Below are 24,474 nucleotides of genomic sequence, written 5' to 3'. Positions count from 1 at the left end.
TTGAACGGTTCCCTTATACGATGAAATGGACTCTTGACCTCACAATCTACCTTGTTTGACTTTGCACCTTACTGTCTACCTGCAGTGCACTTCCCTGTAGCTGTGACACTTTCCTCTATATTCTGTTATTGTTTTTACCCTGTACTACCTCAGTGCACTCTGTACTACGTCAATGCACTGTGTAATGAATTGATCTGTACGAATGGTATGCAAGACAAGTTTTTCACTGTACCTCAGTACAAGTGACAATAATAAACGAATACCAATACCAATACCAATGTCTCGCTATTTCTTCCTTAATGATAGCTTCAAACATTTTCCCAGCTAACTGGCCTATAGTTACCTGCCTTTTGCCTACATCCTTTTTTAAACAGCGGCGTGACATTCACTGTCTTCCAATCTGCCGGGACCTGCCCAGAGTCCAGAGAATTTTGGTAAATTATCATAAATGCCTACCCTGGGATACACCCGATCAGGACCAGGGGACTTGTCTACCCTTAGACCCATTAGTTTGCTCATCACTACCTCTTTAGTGACAGCGATTGTATCGAGGTCCTCACTCCCCATTGCATCCATAACGTCTCTCTTTGGCATGTTAGATGTGTCTTCTACCATGAAGACCGACACAAAATAGTCATTCAAGGTCTCGGCCATTTCCACATTACCCAATATTACCAATATAACCCAATATGTTGGCGCCAGAAGTGTGGCGACACTTACGGGCTGCCCCCAGAACACTCTACGCAAAAGATGCATTTCATTGTGTGTTTCGATATACATGTGACTAATAAAGATATCTTATCTTATCTTATCTATTAATTTCCCCTTCTCATCTTCCAAGGGATCTACATTCACTTTAGCCACCCTTTTCTGCTTTATATAATTATGAAAACTTTTACTATCTTTTTTTATATTTTGTGCTAGTTTACTTTCATAATCTATCTTCCCTTTCCTTATTGCTTGCTTAGTGGTTCTTTGTTGCTTTTTAAAGTGTTGCCAATCTTCCAGTTTCCCACTACTCTTGCCGACTTTGTACGCCTGAAATTTAGTTTGATGTCTTCTTTTATTTAGTTAGTTATCCAAGGCTTGCTCTACCCACCCTTACTGTCCTTGCTTTTAACTGGAACATACTTTTGTTGAACACTGTGAAAAATCTCTTTGAAAGCCTTCCACTGTTCCTCAACTGTCCCACCATATAGCCCAAGTGTCCAGTCTACTCCTCCCTCATCCCATTGTAGTCTCCCTTGTTTAGGCATAATACACTGGTTTTAGAACAAACTATTGCACCCTCCATCTGTATGAGAAATTCAATCATACTGTGATCACTCTTTCCAAGAGGATCCCTAACTACAAGATTGTTAATTTTACCTGTCTCATTGCACAAGACCAGATCTAAGATAGCATTTTCCCTTGTAGTTCACTAACATGCTGTTCAAGAAAACTATCATGGATGCATTCTATGAAGTCCTCCTCAAGACTGCCTTGAGCAACTTGATTTGCCCAATGTATGTGGAAGTTAAAAGTCCCCCATGACAACTTCCGTTCCATTCTTACATGCATCAAATATTTCTTGGTTTATTGCCCGTGCCACTGTAATGTAATTATTTGGTGTCCTATAGATAACTTCCACCAGTGATTTTTTTTTCCCTTTATTGTTCCTAATCTCGAACCAGATGGAGTCAACATTCTGCTCCCCAGATCTTATATCGTCTCTCACTATCGCCCTGATCTCATTCTTCATTAAGAACGCTACCCCATCTCCTTTACCTTCCTGCCTATCCTTCTGTATTACCTGATACCCTTGGATATTTAATTCTCACTCATCTCCACCCTACAACCAGGTTTCTGTAATGGCCACTAAATCATACCCCTTTGTAAAGATTTGTGCCACAAGTTCATTGACCTTGTTTTGAATACTACGGGCACTCAGACAAAGTGCCCTTACACTCATTGTCCTTTTAGAATCTAGTAACCTTTGTGCCCTTTGCATTTGACTTTTCTGTCCTCCACTCTTACTCTTCTCTTTTCTAATTTTTGCTCCGGTCTCTGCTTCCCTCTGTCTTTCTGCATGGATTCCCACCCCCCTGCCATATTAGTTGAAACCCTTTAATCCAGCATCTTCAAAAATCATTGGAAGTTGTAATCTTTGGCCAGAAACTAAGTTCAGACAAAGTCATAAGTGATAAGATTATTGGGTTGAAGAATTTGCCTCAACACTGAATTAAGCACTGTAAAGCAAGCAAATTCAATCTAAATTATAGAATATATAAGATTTACTGTGCATGAAATATGGTCATATTGGTTGAGATAGCAACATCACCAACAACTTGTCCTGGACAAACCACGTGGATGCCATGGCCAAGAAAGCTCACCAGCGCCTCAAAGGTTTCTCCCCTTTGACTCCCACCAACTTTTACCGATGCACCATAGAAAGCATCCTATCAGGATGTATCACAGCTTGGTATGGCAACTGCTCTGCCCAAGATCGCAAGAAGCTGCAGAGAGTTGTGGACACAGCCCAGCGCATCACGGACACCAGTTTCCCCTCCTTGGACTGTCTTTACCTCCCGCTGTCTTGGTGTAGCAGCCAGCATAATCAAAGACCCCACCCACCCGGGACATTCTCTCTACTCTTCCATCGGGTAGAAGATACAGGAGCCTCAGGACACGTACCACCAGACTTAAGGACAGCTTCTACCCCACTGTGATAAGACTATTGAACAGTTCCCTTATACAATGAGATGGACTATGACCTATGACTTCATGACCTCATGATCTACCTTGTTGTTACCTTGCACCTCATTGCACTGCACTCTGTAGCTGTGACACTTTACTCTGTACTGTTATTTTTTTGTACCTGTACTACATCAATGCAGTCTGTACTAACTTGATGTAACTGCATTGTGTAATGAATTGACCTGTACGATCGGTTTGTAAGACAAGTTTTTCACTGTACCTCGGTACAAGTGACAATAATAAACCAATACCAATCCCAATAAATGTGAAAGAAATTCAACCATTGTATAATATCCATGTTAATAATGTACGCAGGGAAAAGGAAATAGTGAAGGTGGGAGCTCTGAGTCATGATTGAGTTTAGTAAAACAGGCGAGGTTCACAAGAGCAGCCGCTACTTACGTATGTGATGAAGGTCATCTATCAAAGAATGCCACTTTTGCCCAGTAAAATGCTTCAACTCATAAAAGGGCACATATCCTCAGGATGTAAGTCTGGACCCAGATTTGCAAGCTGGGTAATGTCAGTGAAGCAGATTCCCAGTGTATGGGCAACACTAAGAACAGTAAGGAAAGAAGGAGAAGCTTATACAATAGTGAAGTTGATGAGCAGTGTGAAGGGCGAAGTTTAAACACTATATCTGCAATGGCAACAATAATAGAAAAGGCAATGATTTTAAAATTAAAATGTATGTTACTGATCGGGAAATGGATGCAAACATTGATACAGCTGCTGACTACTCAATTAATGTGAGAGATATGTACATCAAAGCGTTCAGCAAACCACCTTTAACAAAAAGCACACTGGATCTGAAGACATATTGCAGTAAGGCACTGGTCAGATGCACTGTTCAATTTCTCATAATAGTCCAAGAATGAAACTACTTAGTGATTATAGAAACAAACCAACTCTATGATGAAAAGACTTAAACATTTACTGAAAGCATGCATCTAATGTGATCATTTTGTAACAGTGTTTAGATAATCTTCTACAATAGTTAGCAGACATGTTCCAAGGTATGAATACCAGCATTAAGGAGCACAAAGCTCATGTGCATATCAAGCTAAACGCTAAGCCAATTTATTACTGGCCTGAAGCAGCATCAAATATGCTGAAGGCTAACACAGAGGGAATTGAACAAACTATAATTACATGGTCTGTTGGCAAAAACTGCAGAGTGACTGGGTGATACCCAATGCTATTATAGAAAAGACATGGTTAAACTGGAAAGAGCGCAAAGAAGATCTATGAGGATGTTGCCAGGACGAGAGGCCTGAGTTATAGGGACAGGTTGGCCAGGTCTTTATTCCTTGGAATGTAGGAGAATGAGGGGCGACTTCATAGAAGTGTTTAAAATTATGAGAAGCAAAGATAATAGGATGGTAGCAATCTTTTCCCCAGGGTAGGGCTGTCCAAAACTCGTGGGTATAGGTTTAGTTGAGAGGGGAAAGATTTAAAAGGGAGCTGAGGGGCAACTTTTTCAGAGAGTGGTGAGTACATGGAATGAACTGCCGGAAGAAGTGGTTGAGGCAGGTACAATAATATCACTTAAGAAGCACTTGGATAGGTACATGGAAGGGCAGGGCTTGGAGAGATATGGGCTGAATGCAGGAAATTGGGACTAGCTGGGTGGGCACTGTAGCCAGCATGGATTTGTTGGGCTGAAGGGCCTATATCTGTGTTGTAGTGCTCTATGGCTCTATGGTTATGGGCCAACAAAAGTGCCCAACTTTGCAGGGGTCACTACTTTTTGCCAAATTGTGGAATCTTTCTGCTGAATTGGCAGGGACCAAGGTCTTTTTCAAGTTGGATCTATCACAGATTGAAAAGGAAATTTAATAATCAACACAATATGAGGCTTTATTCATATATCAAGCTGCTTTATGGTGTGATGTTATCACCCAAAATAATTCAGATCACCATAGACAAGGTGTCAAAGGGAGTCCAACACTGCTGTTGCTACCAAGCTGATGTTTTGGTCACAACCTTCACAAAGGCAGAAAATATCTTAAGACTTGTAAACAAACTTAAGAGCGTTTAAGCACATAACCTTAAGCTCCAGAAGAATAAATCTGACTTTGTATGAAAAGAGAGTGACAGTTTTGGGTCTGTAGGTAGATACAGGTCATCTACAGCCAGTCGAGGGAAGGTTTGAAGCCATTGTTAAGGCCATAAGTGTCAAGAAAATCATCAAATTGCAACCTTTATTTGGTGCAGTCCAAATGCTATGCCAGGTTTCTGCTGGAGCCTGCAGTTGTATTGGGATCACTGCCTCACACAGAAGGAAAGTGATCCATGACACTGAAAAAGTGAACAACAGAAGGCAAGCGACCTCTGGAAGTGAGGTCTAAGAAGTGTGTCCCTCCTGGTGCACCACAATACACTTTTGCATGAGACAAACTATGCTCAGATAGAAAAGATTTTAGTCACCAACCACAAGCCTTGCTGGCCATTCATGGACTTGAGCCTGTAAGTACCTTTCATGGACTCGGGCTTTCAACAGGGGTCCATCATTACTGTACTAATATGACCATGATATTGAATATCGAGCATTCAAACAGCAGGTGACTGTGGATACTTTATCAAAATTCCTGTGAAAGTGATGGAGATATTGATACAGACAAAGAGAATGCAATATACTCCCCACAGGCAATAGAGCATGATTTTCCTGCAACAATGGTGAAGACAGAAAAATAAAAACAGAAGGATCGAGTATTAAAGCAAGTTTATGAGTGTAATTTGATCGGATGGACTCTCAGCTCTGATTTGTGGTTGCTTTATCTAATGGGTTATAAAACATGTATGCTCAAAGAACTATGAGGCAAAACAATGGAAGAGATTCACTCAGTGTTTACATGAAAACAGTAGTTCATAGCTTTGTCTATTGGCCTGGATAGACAAGGATCTAGTAGAGCTAGCCAGCAAATGCAGTCTTCAAGACTACTAATCACACCGAGAGCATCATCCCAAATGTGGAAATGGCCCGCGAGGCTATTCCAATGTGCTCACTTTGAGAACAGTGTGGACAACTTTCTGGCGTTTGTGGACTATCATTCAAAATAGATAAAGCATGTGAGTCCATGCAACACCATGAATGCACAATAAAAAATCTAAGGCACACTTCAGTGATTTATAAGAATGTATTGTAATTCAATCTGAACAGTCTAGCCTCAAACAAACAAGTTGAGGGAATGGTACTTGTGGTGAAAGAGGCATCAAAGTAGCAAGTCATGCAAGGCAGGTCAGATCTTACTATGAATTATTGACTTGCAGATTTTCCTCTGAGCTGCAGATCGACGCTGCAGTCCATGACAGGATACACTCCTGCTGAAATGTTGATGCATTGAAATCTCAGGACATGAGTTTTTTTTTTCAGCTGAATCTGGAACAGAAGGCAGAAGAAAGACAGTTGAAACAAAGCAAACATCATAATACATGTTATGTTGTAAGGATGGTTCAGATTACATTGTAATGTTTATGTGCTGATGCCACCAGACAGCTCAGAGATGGGAAAATGGAAGATCAGAAAAATAATAGAGATGTACAGGTCCATAAATTATCTCATAAGAGTAGGTGAGAGATACAGAAAGGTCCATGTAGATCATTTGATTTCACCACAAGACTCCTAAGAAAATAGTAACAAGGCCTGTATGTTTGAGTATATTCCTGAAGTGAATCCTACAATTATTGAAGGAGAATTGATACAAAACGCAGCAGTGTCAAAAAATGACACCTTCAATGAGTCCAGGGATAGACGATATATCAAAAATATTTATTGATTCTCCAAGATCAACAAAAGCAAAACCAGTACAGTTATGAAGACCAAAGACAATTCATAATCATCGGTTAAAGATGTAACTTTGGCCATTGTTTCACTCTCTTCTCACAAAGGGGAAGCAGTATGTATAAATAACCCAGATATCACTGAATGATATTGTATTTGATCATGTGTGTATCTGCAATCTGAAAAGAACCACAGGTAAACTAGATGCATTATTGCAGGTCATAACCAATACAATTCAGATTGGTTTCAGATCAATGATGTTTCATCAGCTCAGGGAGAGAGATTGAGTGCAGTCACCCTGACTATGTCCTTCATGATTTTATACACCTCTACAAGATCACCCCTCATTCTCCTACATTATTGAAAAAGGTCCAAACCTGCTCAACCTCTCTCCATAACTCAGTCCCTCGAGTCCCAGCAGCATCCTCATAAATCTCTTCTGCACTCTTTCCAGCTTAATGGCATCTTTCCTATAACAAGGTGACCAAAACTGAGCACAATAGTCCATGTGAGGCCTCACCAACACCTTGTACAACTGCAACATAACGTCCCAACTTCTATACTCAGTGCTCGGACTGATGAAGGCCAGCGTGCCAAAAACCTTCTTCACCACCCTGTCTACCTGTGACACCACTTTCAGTAAACCATGTACCTGTATTCCAAGGTCCCTCTGTTCTACAACACTCCCTAGGAACCTGAATTAAACTCCATTTGCCATTCCTCAGCCCACTTACCCATCTGATCAAGATCCCTCTGTAAATCCTGAGAGCCTGTATGACTCTCTGAATGAATGGATCTGGGGTAAGGTCATCATCCTGAAATGTTAACTCTGCTTTTCTCCCCACAAATGCTGCCAAATCAATCGTGCATTTGGTGTATTTTCTGCTTTATACCCAATATTTCAAATAGATTTATAAGATATAATAGCCAGGATCACAAAGATCACAAGACAAAGGAGCAGAAGTAGGCCATTCGGCCCATCGAGTCTGCTCCATGAGCTAAGCTAATACTATTCCTATCTAGCCCCAGTTTCCGGCCTTATCCCCATATCCCTTGATACCTTGACTAATTAGATACCTATCAATCTCCTCCTTAAATGCCCCCAATGATTGGGCCTCCACAGCTGTATGCGGCAAAGAATTCCATAATTTCACTACCCTCTGGCTAAAGAAATTTCTCCTCATTTCTGTTTTAAACCAGTACCCTCTAATTCTAAGATTATGCCCTCTAGTCCTGGACTCACCCACCAGGGGAAACAGCTTAACCACATCTACTCTGTCCAGTCCTTTCAACATTCTAAATGTTTCTATGAGGTCCCCTCTCATTCTTCTGTACTCCAATGAATACAGTCCAAGAGCCGACAAACGCTCATCATAAGTAAGCCCTTTCATTCCGGGAATCATCCTCGTAAATCTTTTCTGAACCCTCTCCAACATCAGTACATCCTTCCTAAGATAAGGGGCCCAAAACTGCACACAGTACTCCAAATGAGGTCTCACCAGTGCCCCATAGAGCTTCATCAACAGTTCCTTACTTTTATACACTATACCTCTCGAGATGAATGCTAACGTAGCATTCACTTTCTTTACTGTCGATCCCACCTGGTGGTTAACCTTTAGGGTATCCTGCACGAGGACCCCCAAGTTCCTTTGTACTTCTGTAATTTGAGTTTTCTCCCCATCTGGACAATAATCTGCCCGTTTATTTCTTTTTCCAAAGTGTACAACGGCACATTTCTCAGCATTGAATCTCATCTGCCATTTCTTTGCCCATTCTCCTAAACTATCTAAGTCTCTCTGCAACCTTCCAATTTCTTCAATACTCCCTACTCCACCTATCTTGGTGTCATCCGCAAACTTAGCCACAAAATCATTTACTCCATCATCCAAATCGTTAATGTACAAAGTAAAAAGAAACGGCCCCAACACTGACCCCTGCAGAACACCACTAGTAACCGGTAGCCAACCAGAACAGGATCCTTTTATTCCCACCCTTTGCCTTCTGCCTAGCAGCCAATGCTCCACCCATTCCAATATCCTACCTGTAATTCCATGAGCTCTCATCTTATTAATCAGCCTCCTGTGCGGCACCTTGTCGAAGGCCTTTTGAGAGTCTAAATACACAACATCCACAGCCTCTCCCTTATCCACCCTACCTGAGATTTCCTCAAAAAACTCCAATAGGTTGGTCAGGCAGGATCTTCCCTTCACAAAACCATGCTGGCATAGGCCTATCTTGCCTTGCACCTCTAGGTATTCCATAACCTCATCCTTGAGGATTGATTCCAATAACTTTCCCACCACCGATGTCAGACTAGTAGGTCTGTAATTTCCTTTATGCTGCCTCCCACCCTTCTTATACAGCGGAACTACATTCACGACCTTCCAGTCCTCCAGAACCATGCCGGAGTCTATTGATTCCTGGAAAATCATCACCAATGCCTCCACAATCTCTGAAGCCACCTCCTTCAGAACCTGGGGGTGCACCTCATCTGGTCCGGGAGGCTTATCTCCCTTTAGTCCATTTAGCTTCTGGAGCACCTTCTCTCTAGTAACCTTAACTGAATTCAGTTCTATCACCTGAGACCCCTGACTATCCGGTATATTGCTGATGTCCTCCACAGTGAAGACCGATACAAAATACTCATATAGTTCCTCTGCCATCTCTTTGTTATCCATTATAATCTCTCCCACACTGTTTTCAATTGGTTCCATATCAACTGGTGTCTCTCTTTTACTCTTCATATATTTAAAACACCTCCTGGTATCTTTTTGAATGTTATCTGCCAACTTCCTTTCATAATTCATCTTTCCTTTCCTAATGACCTTCTTAGTTTCTTTCTGTAAGTTTTTAAAAATTTCCCAAAGATAATGACCAAACTGCTAAAAGAGTTTTATAGAGGCACATTGTGTCATCTTGAATAAACCTCCAAGGGAACCTGTGATATTTCAGTCAGAGAGTAATTTGGATGTTTTGTAAAGGAATCTAAGGATCTGCTTACACAGTGAATCCCTTCAAAAAAAGTGATTTGCAAAACTAATGTTGTCTGCAGGAGAAACAGTTATCCTTTTTAACACCAAATTTCATTGTTGTCATGTCAGCAGTTATATTACTGCTGTGTAAAAAAAGTCATAAAGACACTGCACCTGTTCTTTATTAAGCAAAATAAACTTTCCAAGTCCCCATGTGGAGCAGAGAAATGCAAACTATTCATCTTGAGAACAAGTTCCCAGCCATTGCTTTGTCAAGGAAACGATCCAAGTTCTGATGAAAAAAAGCAATGATAACAAAGCATATATAATTCAATTTAAATGTTCAGAAGTCCCTACTCTTGTGTTTATTCAGTTTATCAATTGCATCATTATTCACTGTGGGGTTGAAATCCTTGTGAATTAACAATGGAGGAATGTCTGATTTTATCTGTAATTTAATGATATGCCAATGGATTTACAGCTCACATGTAAAAACCACACATTACTGCAATTGTTAATTAGTGAGGAAGACTGTGAGCTTGTGAGTTAAAAAGAATGAAGGGACGTTGTCACTGATTACATCAAAGGTTTAATGATGTTAAAGTAGATGATTTTCTTCAGTGACTGTTTCAAGCATTTAACAAAATGTAACTCAACTAAAATTGCTAAGGATGCTGAATATCTAAAATAAAAAGATAAAATGTTGTAAATACTCAGGAGGTCAGACAGAATAAGAAATTGAACGATGTATTAAATCAATCACTTCTCGACATAATTGGGAAAGTTTAGGAATAAACAGATTTACCCATTCCATTATCACTCTTTCATTTTACAGTTTCATCTCTTTTGTCACTTAACCTCTCCTGCCTTCTATCATATCAAAGACCTTTCCTTTTGTTCTATCCTCTCTTTCATATGCGTCTCATAACCTGTTTTTCCATAATTATTCCATTTCCAATGAAAAATCATTGACTGAACTCTGCTCCTCTTGCTGCAGATGCTGCCTGATCTGCTGAATATTTCTTACATTTTCAGTTTCATTTAACAACATGTTATTAAGTTTATAATGCCACCAGCACAAAGTGATTAGAGGGGGGCTTTTCCTATGGTCCCTTTGATGTGAACATTTCTGGATGGCATGAGGTAGTAATGGTTCAGTGTACTGGATCTGAATAAAAATATACTAATGTTCAATTTTTGAAGGTGTTGATGGAAGTAGAATTATAGCAAAAGCATATATCAAGTTAGTTACAAAATAAACTTCAGATCCTTAGCAATAACAAAAGACAAAACTTTTACTAACATATTAACAAGGTGAATAAAGGTTATATTTTCTCTCCACTGATATTGTCTGATTTGCTAAATATTTCCAACATTTTCTGTTTTTTATTTCAGTTTTTAATTCAAATGTTCAGTTTTTGCAGTACTTTGGTTTTGTATTTTTTCACTGAATGTGGAGTAATGTTCTGTCAGTCTCACACAAAATGTAAACATACTTATAGTTGTCCGACTAACTGTATGAACAGACAACATGATTTTAATGGTAAAGAATTTTATATTTTGATATCCACCCTTCAGCTTTTAATATTTTTATCTACTTCCTGAGAACCCAAATCGTTCCATTAATTAACATATATGAAAGCTGATGTTTGTTTAAAATCATTTCAAAACTCAGTAAGACTTGACCTGCATAAATTAAGAATGTCAGGTATTATCACTGGAAAATACAGAACATCATTCATTTCATGTTGGAATGAGGATTTTAGTTAACCTTGCGTGTTTGGGTTAAAATATATTAAAATCATACATTATGAACTGTGTTATAATATAAATATATATGCAGTGGCACTAAATTCAGGAATAGGATTATGGAATATACAGATGTAAAACCAAATCCCAGATGGGAATCATTCACCATGGAAACTTATCTTTATAGAAAAATTGTTTTCACATTAAGGGCTTTGCCTGCTGGAGACAATTTATTTTACCAGAGTTGGAAAGCTCATCACTCAAAACTACTGTGTGGACTGATTACTCTTTGAGCTGATTATTACCGTTAAATATTAAAATGATTAGTTTAAACTTTGTAACTGAGTATTGTTCAGTGTGACATGTCATACAGTATGCACAGGAGAACAGAGAATGATACAAATGGGCCACTGGAGTACAGTTCCTACAGCTTTCAGCAAGTGCATTAGTGTTGATTTGATTTGCTTGCTACACCCATTGGACAGTACACTCTCTCCCTCAGCAATGCCCACGTTGTTCAGAACAAAGAACCAAATTATCAATGAAAGATTTAATGCTGAAATCTCAAAGGAAAGAATTATTCAACTATTTCCTTTGCAAAAAGCTGCAAAGTGATGATGTGAAGCTGTGGTTGTCATCCAACTGTGACGATGGAAGATTATCTACTGGCTACCTTTTACTTGGACTTTAACCTCTGATATTTATTTTTATACTATGGTCATTGCTGAACATTGTAAGATATAACCCAAAGGAAACAATGAAGTATACAACGTAAACCACCTTAATAATACGTGAGCTACAGAGTAAGCAGCTCTTCTGCAGAAATACAGCTGCTTAGAAATTGAATCATGCAACATCATTTCTTTAGCACTGTGAAGGATATATGCATCTATATACAGAGGCCCCTCTCCTCCTGCATAGTCCCAAGAACTGTGCCATTAAGTCTATATTATTTCTCCCTACGTCTTCTGACAAAATGTGTACTTTACCATTTTCTGTATAAAATGTCCTCTGCCAATTAGCTGTCCATTCAGCCAGCCTATCTTTTTCTTCTATTACTAGCCTCCTCACTGTTTGCCACACCTCCCAGCCAAGTGTAAAACTGGAAATTTTACATTACATATCCATGTCTAAGTCATTGATAATATATCAAACGAAGTAGTGGCCGCAGCACTAGTGGAGAACATCACTGTCTCCCATCCTCCAGTTTATCATTACTTTCTGCTTTCTGTCTTAAAGCCTGTTTCATATTCTTGCTGTACTGACCCTTTAATTCCATGGGCCTCAATTTTGTTAGCCAGGCTTTTGAGTGGAACTTTATCAAATGCCTTGTAAAAATCCATAAGAAACAGAAGCAGGAGTAGGCTAGTTATCCCCTTGTGCCTGATCTGTCATTCAATAAACTAATGACTGGTCTTTTACCTCAGTGCCACTTTCCTCTATTAAACCCATCTCCATGTGTTTCCATTAATATCCCAAAAAAACATTGATCTCTGTCTTAAACATAGTCAGTGATTGAGCCTCCACTGTCATCTAAATTCTAAGACTGACCACCCTCTTGGTGAAGACGTTTCTTCTCCTCTATCCTAAATGGCTGACCCCTTATTCTGAGACTGGAACCCATGGTTCTAGAAGCAACAGCCAGGGGAAAAGTCAACACCACAGCTACCCTGACAAATCCTGCAGTAGTATGCTCCATTGAAATCACCTCTAATTCTTCTGGACCATGGGTGTTTAGGCTCAGGCATCTACTCGTAAGTTGGTAAATTACTGTCACAGGTACAGTGGAAAAACTTTGTTCTGCATGCTATCCATTCAGATCATTTCTTCACATCAGTGCATTGAGGTAGAACAAGGAAAAACAATAACAGAATGCAGGATAAAGTGTTACAATCACAGAGAAAGTGCAGTGCAAGTAGATAATAAGGTGCATATGAGGTGGATTATGAGGTTAATCATCCATCTTATTGCACTAGAGGACTGTTCAATAGTCTTATAACAGTGGGATAGAAGCTGTCTTTGAGCCTGGTGGTATATGCTTTCAGGCTTTTGTATCTTCTGCCTGATAGGAGGGGGGAGAAGAGAAAATATCTGGGGTGGGTGGTGTCTTTAATTATGTTGGCTGCTTTACTGAGGCAATCTTCTCTGTTACCTTATCAAACATTCAATCGTGATTTGCCTTTAACATGTCCATGCTCACTCTCTTTTATCAATGCAATCTTCTCCAAGGGCTATTATGGTTTTAAATGATTATTGCTTCTAAAACTTTCCTTCCAATTGGAGTTACACTGACTGGCTTGTAATTGCTTGACAAAACCTTACACCTCTTTTTGAAAAGGCATGTTACATTTGCCATTTTCCAGTCCTCTTGCACCTCTTCTGTCTTTAAGAAGGATTGGAAGATTATGGAAAGCCTTTCTGTAATGTGCATACCTACCTTGTACAAGCAGAGGGAAGTCTACCTTTTATAGTGGGTGTGCTCTCTACAAAATTAATGGAAATTCTTATTCTATAAGGAACATACAAAACGAAACTTAGCAGTCTGAACAGGACAGTGGTATGGCCAGATGGGTGCCATCCATGAAACAAATACAAAGCATATAGATTTTGATCTCGATACCATAAAGGGCACCCATTAGTATGAGTCTGAAAATACCTGATCCTGCTTGAGCTCAGAAGTCAAAGAGACTCTGACCTAATTAGTGCTAGGTTGGAGACTATCTGGGAATACCAGATGCAAGAGGAATCTGGAGAGGGCAAGGTTACAAACAGGTGAAAATTACCTGTAATGTAAAGCATGTTGCAGCATCTAAGGTGTTCTGACACTCACAGAAGTCATGAGACTGACTTTAACTTTGACCAAAAATGAAAGCTTTGAAGAATAAAAGTTCAAGGGGGAAGTTCAAGGGGGATGTCAGAGGGAGGTTTTTCACCCAGAGAGTGGTTGGTGCATGGAATGCGCTGCCTGGGGCGGTGGTGGAGGCTGATACTTTGGTCAAGTTCAAGAGATTGTTAGATAAGCATATGGAGGAATTTAAGATAGAGGGGTATGTGGGAGGAAGGGGTTAGATAGTCTTAGGAGTGCTTTGAAGGTCGGCACAACATAGTGGGCCGAAGGGCCTGTATTGTGCTGTATTGTTCTATGGTTCTATAAAGATAAGCAGTTGTGTTGTATGTTGCAGGATCAGCCACCTCAATCTTGGATATCAGATATCAAACTCAGTTCATAAGAATGGAAAAGGAATAAAAGTGTAATAAAAAGTGTCAATTTTCCATCATGGTAGAACATAATTTCATGCTTATAAGTCCCCATATCTCAGCAATAGGCCCCAAGAGTAAACCAAAAACAATCTTCTGTCCAAAAGTGAAAACAATAATTGATCGCAGGATAGAACGTTTCTGTCATCTAATGTGAAACATAACCACGGGCCATCTGTTCTGACACAAGTCCCAGCAACACAATGCCACAGATTTCACTGAGAAGACAGAAAGCATATGTGAACATTCCCTGGATTACTGAATGCCAAAAATGGGAAAAAAATCAAACTGAGTTTAGATCTCACTCAAGAGTCCTAAAACAGGCAGTGACAACCAAGCATATCCCTACCTTTATCTTAAAATAACAGTGGTTAGAATGGAAGGTGCCCTTCTTCAGGTCATTTTCAGAATATAAGACTCAGCTCTGTCACAGTTTATCTACTGATGATGCCTTCGTCCATGACTTTATTACTTCTACATTTGACTATTCTGTCACAATGCTGGCCAGCCTTGTTCTCCTGCTTGAAATCTATTATCCAGAACTCTACTGGCTGTGTCCAACCTCACACCATTCAATTCACTCATCGCACTGTGCTCGCTGATCTATACTGGCACAAGATTAAACAATGGTTCAACTTTTTCATCTTTGTTTTCAAAACTCCCCATGCCCTCTTCTCTCCCTACCTCTATAATTTCTTCCAGCTGTACAATCCTCTGAAATATTTGTGGTCTTGAGGTCCTGACCTCATGAATATCCCTGATTTTTATCGCTCACCTATGCCTTCAGCTGCCAAGTGCTTCAATTGGAATTCCCTCCCTGAAGCTCTCTGCCTCCCTTTCCTCTTATTAGGCGTGGCTCAGTGTCAAACTCCTTCTTGATAGCACTCCTATAAAGTATCTAGGGATGCTTTATGACATTAGAGACTGCACATAAATGCAAGATATTGCTGCCATATTAGAATGGGGCTCCATTCTAAAACAGAGTTAAATACTGTCAACAAAGTTTGCACTTTACATTCAGGAACTTAAATTGCTTGAGCTGGGCAGTGAAATTCAAGGAAACAGATCAGAGATTGCAAAATGTAGTGAGCAAAATATGGCAAAAAAAGTAGTTGAAACTACTGAAAGCATGAAAAAAAATTGCACAGCACAGGTCTCAAGAAAGATGATGAAAAAGACAAAGTTGAAAAAGATTCATTCATAATAGATGTTACATTGAACATAGGCAAACAGTAAAATGTTGGATCTAAGTCAGACAATGTCATGTTTAGTGGACAAGTCAGATCATAATTCGAGTCCTGTGTCCAATACAATGATACAAGAGAAATGTGCAAATGTTTTAGATACTACATAGAAGATCCATGAGAATCATCAGTCTCTGAGGTTTCAGTCCTGGAGTAAATTAGACTTTATAATTTGTGAAGGAAATATAAGAGAGGTAAACATCAGTATAGAAAAATGGAAATAGGAAAATTATGTTAAAAGAAGTTGTGAGAACTGAAATTAGCAATACATATTGGGAATTTTTTTTTCACACAGGGTGATTAACAATTGAAATAATTTCCACAACAGAATAGTTGAGGGAAAATCTTGAAATCATTTAAGAACCTCCTGGATGTATCAATGGTGGGAATTTCGAATCACTGGGAATAGTCTTCCTCATCAAAATTATCCAGTGATCAGATATTTACCAATGCTACTTTAAGGACATTGCAGAATATAATGAACATATGATAGAAGGCTACCCCACATGTTTTCAACCAGTCAGGTTAAGGTGATTGAATTTATTGTTGAATTTGGCCAAATCTAACAAATGCATGGCAGAGGATAACAATTGTCAGTTCATAACAGACTTGATCTGCTTGTGGAAAACATCCTGTGAACACTGGAACACTGAAGTTCCTGTGAACACTGAAAAGAGTTATGGCATTTATAAGGCATCAAGATTAACAAAGAACTGGGAAGTGGGAGTAGACTACAGAGCAGGTTTTTAGCTAGCACTGGGCTGAATGGTGTCCTGTGCTGTAAATTTGAATCATTCTCTGTGCAAGACAAAAAGCACAAATAATTCATAAATGTTTTTTGCATATCACCACCAGCCACAAGATCCATGATAAACTGTAAAGCAGAAATGGTATCAACTTCTTTTTATACTTAGGCTTCTTGGCGGTACACCACAGTCAGAAGGTAAGTTACAGCATTTCAGATTTTTAAAACAATTAGGCCCTTTTCTGATGTAACATTCCAAAGTACAACAGTGTTCCAGACTTTTAAACAAACCTCAAAATTCTGTAATTTACAAAAAACACTGCAGTTTATTCAAAGTTTATCAGCTCATGAGCACATAGTCTCATTATTTTAACACCCATGATGTAATCAAACTGTCAGTGAAGAAATATTTGACTGACTGTAGCAAACCCACAAACTAATTAGACAGATAATGTAAATTTAATCTTCTTGCTTTGATCATGTGTCAAGCGGGGCGAATAATAGACTATCAAGACTTGGTCAACCTGGGATCTCCTGGATTTCCAAGATGAAAACTCTGATTAGGAAGTCTTGCGATGAATGAAAATAAAATCGCTTTAAGACCACCCAGTGGCATGATAAAGACATCCTAAAATGAATCAGTATAATTAAGAGCCACAATCTGCAAAGAACTAACTGGGGGATGCAGGCATAACAATTAAAAATGCTTTACTCATCCTGACTTAGAAATGGCGTTTACTTTGAAATGAGTTGACAGTGCAGAAAGAGAGCTGATTGGTGACAAGGAGCATGGGGGTCAGTGGAGCCTATCACAACAGAAGTCTTATGTATGAAGTACAAAATTACAGACATACTAATTTACATATTATAAGGGCTGAAAATCAATGATATCGTTTTTCAAAAAAAAGAATTAACATAAAAGAAAACAGATTTTGTAGAATAGCTTGCCAACTGCAATCTCCAAATAACATAGTGATCTAATATATAAGATATTCTATTCTCCAAGAAAAGCTGAAAGCAAAAAAAAAACGAAACCATTTTTAGGTATTAATTACACAGCATGAACAGACTATAAGTTATTTCATTATGTATAATATACTTCGCTACAAAATCAAATAATAGATCTCCAGGCTATAATTAGACAGAATTGAGATTTAACAATGAAACCTTAATAATGTAATTGAACCATAGCTAACATAACTATATACTTACATTAAAAGGTATGATCACAACTCACAATGTAACTATTCTTTAGGTACAGGCACAATTCATCTTTCAAAGTATAGTGGCAAATTGTTGGTACCAAAGCTCAACTTAGCACAAGTTCCTCATCTGGTGGCACTGTGCCAGGGGTGCTCATAACTGCAGGAAGGCCAACTTTATTGCATTTGATTAAGTTACTGAAATCACAAGATGGTGCTTTGGACAAAGAGTATAGTTGTCCAGCTTACTTGTTTTCATATGTCAAGGGATATAAGCGTCACTAGCATGGCCAGCATTTGTGCCTATTCCTTGAGAAAGCAGTAATAAGACACCTTCTAGAGTGACTGCATTCCCTGTGTTGAGGATGGTACCATAACGCATAGGTGGCAAGTTTATGGATTTTAGTCAGCAACAACAAAGGATCAGCAATATATTTCCAAGGCAGGATGATATGTGAGGTAGGAAACACTGAAATGGTGGTGTTATAGAGTCTTTCTATGCATCTGTTTCCATTGTCTTTCCAAGTGGTAGAGAATGTGAGTTTTGAAGCTAATATCAAAGAAACCCTGGCGAGCTGTTGTAATGCATCTTGCAGATGGAGCACACTGCCACCATAGTGCACTGGTGGTGGAGAAAATGCTATTCAAGTGGATTGTTTTCTCCAATGTGATGTTATCCAGTGTTGTTGAAGCCACACTCATCCAGGCCAGTGGAGTGTTTTCCATCATACCCTTGACGTATCATATACTTGGTGAAAAGGCTTCAGGGTGTCAGAAGGGGAAGGTCACTCACTGTAGAACATCCAACCTCCTACATATTATCTCAGTAGCATGTGTGTGTACGTGGGAGATAAAATAAGCTACTCCCCAGAAAGCATTAAAAAATGCACACAGATTTGTCTCATAACATTAAGGATGTGAGTGTACCCCATTTGAACCCAGAAAATTAAAAGTCCTGTCTGTACCTCTGCTCGAGTTGGCCCTTGATTCCCACTGACTTATTAATGCTCCACTTGATCAAATTTCATGGCCAGCCATGTTCAATGGACTTCTAGAATACAATTATTTGGTCCATGTTTAGGCCATGGCTGTTATGAGGTCTTGTCTCAAGTGCTTTTGGCAAAACCCAAAATGAGCTTGAGTGAACAGGTTAGTGAACAGTGTAAGAGCTGCTCAAACGCTCTGTCAATACACAATCCAACACTTTGCTGATGATTGGGAGATGGCAATGGGCCAGATATGTTCTGCTCTTTGAGAGCAGGGCATAGTCCCAGAAAGATACCAATATTTTAGCTGTTCTCCAACAGTTCGGTTAGAGATGTGGCTGGTTCTACAGCACAAGATTTCAGCTCCACAACTGCGATGTTGTTGGGATGAATAGTCATTGCCTTATGCAGTGCATATAGCATTTGCTGATTTCACACAAAGTGAATTAAAGATGCACTTTTTTGATGATGGGATCATCAGTAAAAGGCATCAGCTGTTGGAACTGTGGATGAAAATTCTTGCAAACATTTCAGCCTTGACATTGCAATCATGTAGCAGGCTCCACAATTGCTCAGGATGGGGATGTTCATGAGGCAATTTCTTCCTCAGTTGTTTAACTATCATGCACATCTACCTATGGCTGGGACTGATCTAATATGTGTTTTGCAGGCTTGCTGTGCTCTGTCTATAATATACTGATTCATCCATAGTGTAGGTATGTTATCCTGCACTGAAGTTCTACCAGGGTAACAGTTCATTCTTACTGTGCCCAGCGAACCCTATTCATTGAATTAGGGTTGCTCTCTGGCTTGCTTGTATTGGTTGAATAGGGGAGAATGCTAGCCCATCAAGTTATAGATTCTGGTTAAATGACATCTTGCTGATGCTAATGGCCCACAATGTCTCGACAATACTCACCTTTAAACTGGTAGATTTGTTTTGAATAGTGGCATTACCAGAAAACACAGAGAGATTGTTCTCAGAGTGAAAACAAGACTTCGTCTCCACAAGGATTCAGTGTTGGTCACTCCTACTAATATTATCATGGGCAGATGGATCCATGACAGACACATAGTTAAGGATGAAGTCCAGTAAATCCTTTTCTTCACGTCAGTTTTTTCACTACTTGCTGCAAGTCCAGTTCAGTAGCTCTATCCTTCAGGTCTTGACCAGCTTGATTAATGGTGGTATTACCAACCACACTTGGTGAATCTCCTGATCCAGAATACATTTTAAGCCCTGCTCCTCTCAGTGGTTCTTATATGTGGCGTCCAATGCAGAGGAATACTGATTCAATAGCTGTGGTGGGGAGTAGGTTCTAATTAGAAAGGTGTTTCCTTACCCCGGATGGGAAGGTATCATTGATGAGGATTCTCTCAGCTACCTGACTGACTGTACATCACTGTGCCACCACCATGGGTGGGTCTGTTCTGTTGAAGTTTCACAGCACACCCAGGATTTGTATTGAAGTGGTCTGGGATGTTAACTGGAAAGTATAATGCTGTTATTAAGACTATCTCAGGCTGCTAGTAGTCTAGTCTGTGGGACAGCTCTCTTGATTTAGACAGAGATCCCCAATGTCAATAAAGATAACTTTATAGGGTCAACTCTGTGTACATTTGTCAGGTCTCTACCGCCATGCCAAAGCCAATGCAAGATGGTCCATTGGTTTGGCATGACGATTTGGTACAATTGAAGAACAACTGAGCTATTTCAGAATATAGTTATTTGTCAAAAACACATTTATGGTTCTGGAGTGGAATATAAGATGGATAAGAATGGGATATTAATTTCCTTAAATTGCATTAGTAAACCTAATGGATTTTTATGACAATCTAGTAATTCCATTTTTATTCTAGATTCTTTAATTAACTGAAAAGTTTCCCAGCTGCCATGGGGAATTTGATCATATGCTTCTAGAGCATTCAGTCAGACCACTGACTATTAGTTCAGTAATATAATTTCTAAGATTACTATCCTCATAAGATGTAATGAATGCATTAGTGAGCTCAATCAATAGCCGCAGACCTGAAATGTTTTTAAAAGCCCAGAACAATGGATTAATTGTGTTACTAACTGATTAATCAGTGGTAGTCATGGTCTGGATCTCATTGCCTGAAAGGGGGTAGAGGAAGACATCACATTGCTTTTAAAAAGTACTTGGAAATGCACTCAATGTGGCAAAATGTACAAGGCAAATACTGGGATGTGGAACTAGCAAGTGGATGCTCTTCTTGGGATGGCATGAGCAAAATGGGTCAAATGGCTTCTTTCTGAGCTGTAAATTTCCAAGATTCTATTCTCTAAAGAGTTAACACACATTGGGTGATTTAATATAAAATACATGTATATAACATATCCCCATTATCTGTGATAAAATTGCAGATAACTTATTACAAGAGGGGGAGCTGGGTTAGCAGCAGATTACTTCCCTTTTGATTGCTACACAATGCTCTTTGCTGGTATTTTGTAGTTTTAATCAGCTCTGGCACACTGCCATCAAACTTGGAAGCATATGCAACATGTGTTTTCCACCTAAGGCCAGGCTGAAGCTTTCCAGGGATTTCTTCATCAGTTGAATGGACTGCCAAGATCTGTGCTACTTGAAGGCAAATGATCGCAACACTGCACAGGGCAGTGCCTGGATAGAACAACATCCTTCACACTTTAACCATTGGTTAAAAGATGAAATAAAATCAAACAATACTGAGGATACTCAGCAGATCAAGGAGCATCAGATGTGTCTGCTGTTCTTTGACCTTACCTTGGGCTTTGTTGTAGAAGGCCCCAGAGAGGTCTGCATGAGAGTTCGATGGAGAATTAAAGCGAGAAGGTCACCCTTGTTGGCTGTTAGGCAGAATGGTCACTCGATCTACATTTAGTTTTTCCACTGTAGAAGGGACCACATCACGACACTGAACACTATACACCAAATTGGAGGAAGTGCAAATGAGTCTCTGCATGCTGGGAAGGGAGGAGATAAAAGGGCAGGTGTTGCAGCTTTGTTGGACTTGATCTTAGTTTCAAATTTTGCTCTTGTATTTAATTTTCCAGCTATAGAGATTGTCGACAGCCTTTCACTCAATTGGCAATAGCTCCTGTAGAGCATCAGAGTCAAAGTTGATTGTGTACTCACCATATATGTAACACTTATGTTCATGAGGATATAAGGGTTGCTGATTAACTTAGGGGACCTGAATAACTTGAATAACTTTCTTCATCTTAAACTGGGGGAGTGGAGAGCAGTTGTAAAATCTCTAACTCTTCACGGATTATGATCAAACCTGGGATCAGCCTGTGTTCATAGATCTCACTGTTACCAACTGGATTGAATTTTAGCTAGCAGTGTTCTCCAAAGATTACTGGGAATGTTAATTATGTACAGAATGCACATCTCGTTGTCCTTCATAAACTGTACAAAATGTCCAATATTTACAAACTCTCATGAAATTGAATTCTCAGGAGGAACACACTTGTAACGATGTAAAACTCAATGCAGTTCTATTAAAGTGATATGTAAAAATGAGAATAAAAGCACAAAAGTAAAATATCTATTTTCAGAGCATCATAAATACTCCTTTGTGCCATTCATGATAAAGAATCCTGGTCTGCTACATTTTGTGATAAGAGATAATGGAGCACCTTTAAGTTCGGTCACCATTTAATTTAACAAGCCTTGTGCAAGATGCTGCATGGTCAGGAACAGCCACAAAGTAACAACAGCCAACCTGATGAATTAATTTTGGAAAGGTTTTAAGGTCACTGCGGGAATAAAAAGTCTTTTTGTACTGCATTCCTTTGTTATGAAAGGTAAAAAGCAAGTTGCTTAGCAACTTTTCCCATAAATGAAAGGTGTTATATTCAGAGTGCACATTGCTTTCTGCTTTATATATTTTTTAAAATCCAAATGACTGCCTTCAGAGTTGTTTCCATGCATTTAAGGAAGCTATTAAACTATATTAAACATGGCAATGTCAAATGACAGAACCCCATTATGTAATTTTGTTCTTTTATCTTGGATGCAGACATTCAGCACCTGCACATAGTGGTTTTGGCTCTTGTCGCAGGTGTTAATAGACGCTTTGCGTCTGCAGGCGTAGATTTTTCCAGCTCCCTGGCATCATCACTGGGAAGTCACTGCTGTTGCACCATGGTGAAGTTAGGCTGGAGGATTGTACGAGTGCTTTGGCAAGTTGCAAGAGAATGGGTATGGGACAAAAATCTTGGACCCACACAGTGGTGCAAAGAAGCTGTGTTACCTTTTCTTAATTTGCTTTTTGGGAATACAGATCATCCAAAATACATTTAAGACCAGAGAAAAAGTGCAAACATTTTCTTTTGAAATCATTTATGCTTCTGTCTTTGCTTTCTCTTTTTATTTAGTTTGCTTGATTCTGAGAGCAATAAGTAGCGCAGATGGGTGAGATGTTGGCATTCAATGTGCAGAGACAAGCACAGATGGAAGCTGCCTCATCCAGTCCCTGCTCTAAGTGGTCAACCAAAGGGACTACATCCACGGTGATGGGAGTAAGACAAGCAGCTTAAAATAAAATTTAAAAAGCTGCAGATCCTGCAAACCTAAAATAATAATAGAAAGTGCTTGGAATGGAGTACTCAGTAGGTCAGGCTGTATCTGTTAGAAGAGAAATAAACCCTTTATCTTTGACCTCAAATGTTAACTCAGCCTAAATAAGCCTTTTTTTTTGCTGTGAGCCCACCCCAAACTATTGAAAAGAAGCCGAAATCTCAACTGTAAATTTATGAAGTTTCAGGCTAATACCAACATATTATGAGAGCAAATTTCTTCTACTCCTTTTGGGCCTCTCTATCTGGTTGCTGCCACTTTCTCCCCTGCTATTGCACCTGCCACATCTACAGCATGCAAAGTATCTGTGCGGAAGGTGACTGAGGCAAATGTATGTTGATGTTCACAACTAACAAAATGTGAATTAGGTTCTTCATAATGTCTGGAGATAATCTCCACTGTATTCTGCCTGTAAGACATTGCACATGTTAAAGATAATATAAATGACTTCCCCTTTTAAAAGGTCAATACTTTCACTGGTTGGGACTGCATTAAGGAAATGAAAGGAGAAATGGATTGAAATGAAGTGGACTCAGAAGGTGAATGGCTGTAGATGCTGTGAGAGCCAGGAGTTTGAAAGCTTGGAGTAGGGCAGACAGTGAGGAAAAGGAGAGAGGCCACCCTTATTGGAGGAGAGCCCTAATATATTGTGGTGCTGCTCCGGACTTGAAGACATCATAGTTAAAAACAGAATATACTGGTGATACACACTAGATAGGTGTCATCTGTTGAGATATAAAAAGATTTTTGTTTCAATAGATCTAGAAAAGTGGGAAAACAGGGAAGGCTTTAAGTTGCAGAGAGGGGGAAAAGTGGAGATAATAAGGGGATTGTCTGCTATGCTGGCACCGGAAGCGTGGTGACACTTGCGGGCTTCCCCCAGAACACTCTACGCAAAAGATTCATTTCACTGTGTGTTTAGATGTACATGTGACTAATAAAGATATCTTAAGATGGGGAAGGAGGACATTCTCTTTCTATGGACAGAGTGTCCAGAGAGAAAGAAGGCACCAAGAGCAGATTCAATATAGGATCTGTCAGGTATGGTCATTAACAATGTTTCACTACTACATCCTCCTTGATTTAATCAACAGTGAGCATCCTCATTACCATCCATCCTTTGCATAACCATTAAGGTGTTTTAAACAGTGCTTGCAAGTGCAACAATATTCAGTTCTGCATATGCGGGATACCTGGAGTGGTCCTTGTTAC

The 24,474-nt window shown here is 39.4% G+C and overlaps 1 protein-coding gene across 6 annotated transcripts in view; it reads right to left on the bottom strand.

Moving 5' to 3' along the window:
- The window catches only part of LOC127577752 (ethanolamine kinase 1-like), a 324,359-nt gene that overhangs the window by 115,723 nt on the left and 184,162 nt on the right, over positions 1-24,474 (bottom strand). Inside the window, exon 7 of one of the 6 annotated variants that reach the window (XM_052029279.1) lies at positions 5,891-6,118. The exons of the other annotated variants lie outside the window; for them this stretch is intronic. Within the exon in view, the coding sequence (XP_051885239.1) occupies positions 5,996-6,118 (123 nt within the window). The 3' untranslated portion in view covers positions 5,891-5,995. Of the gene's footprint in view, positions 1-5,890; positions 6,119-24,474 lie in introns of those variants that run through there. 6 annotated transcript variants of the gene reach the window in all.

Source organism: Pristis pectinata, chromosome 14 (genome assembly GCF_009764475.1).
Source record: "Pristis pectinata isolate sPriPec2 chromosome 14, sPriPec2.1.pri, whole genome shotgun sequence".
NCBI lineage: Eukaryota > Metazoa > Chordata > Chondrichthyes > Rhinopristiformes > Pristidae > Pristis > Pristis pectinata.
The sequence above is the reverse complement of the archived record's forward strand: the minus strand, read 5'-3'. Positions and strand labels throughout refer to the sequence as shown.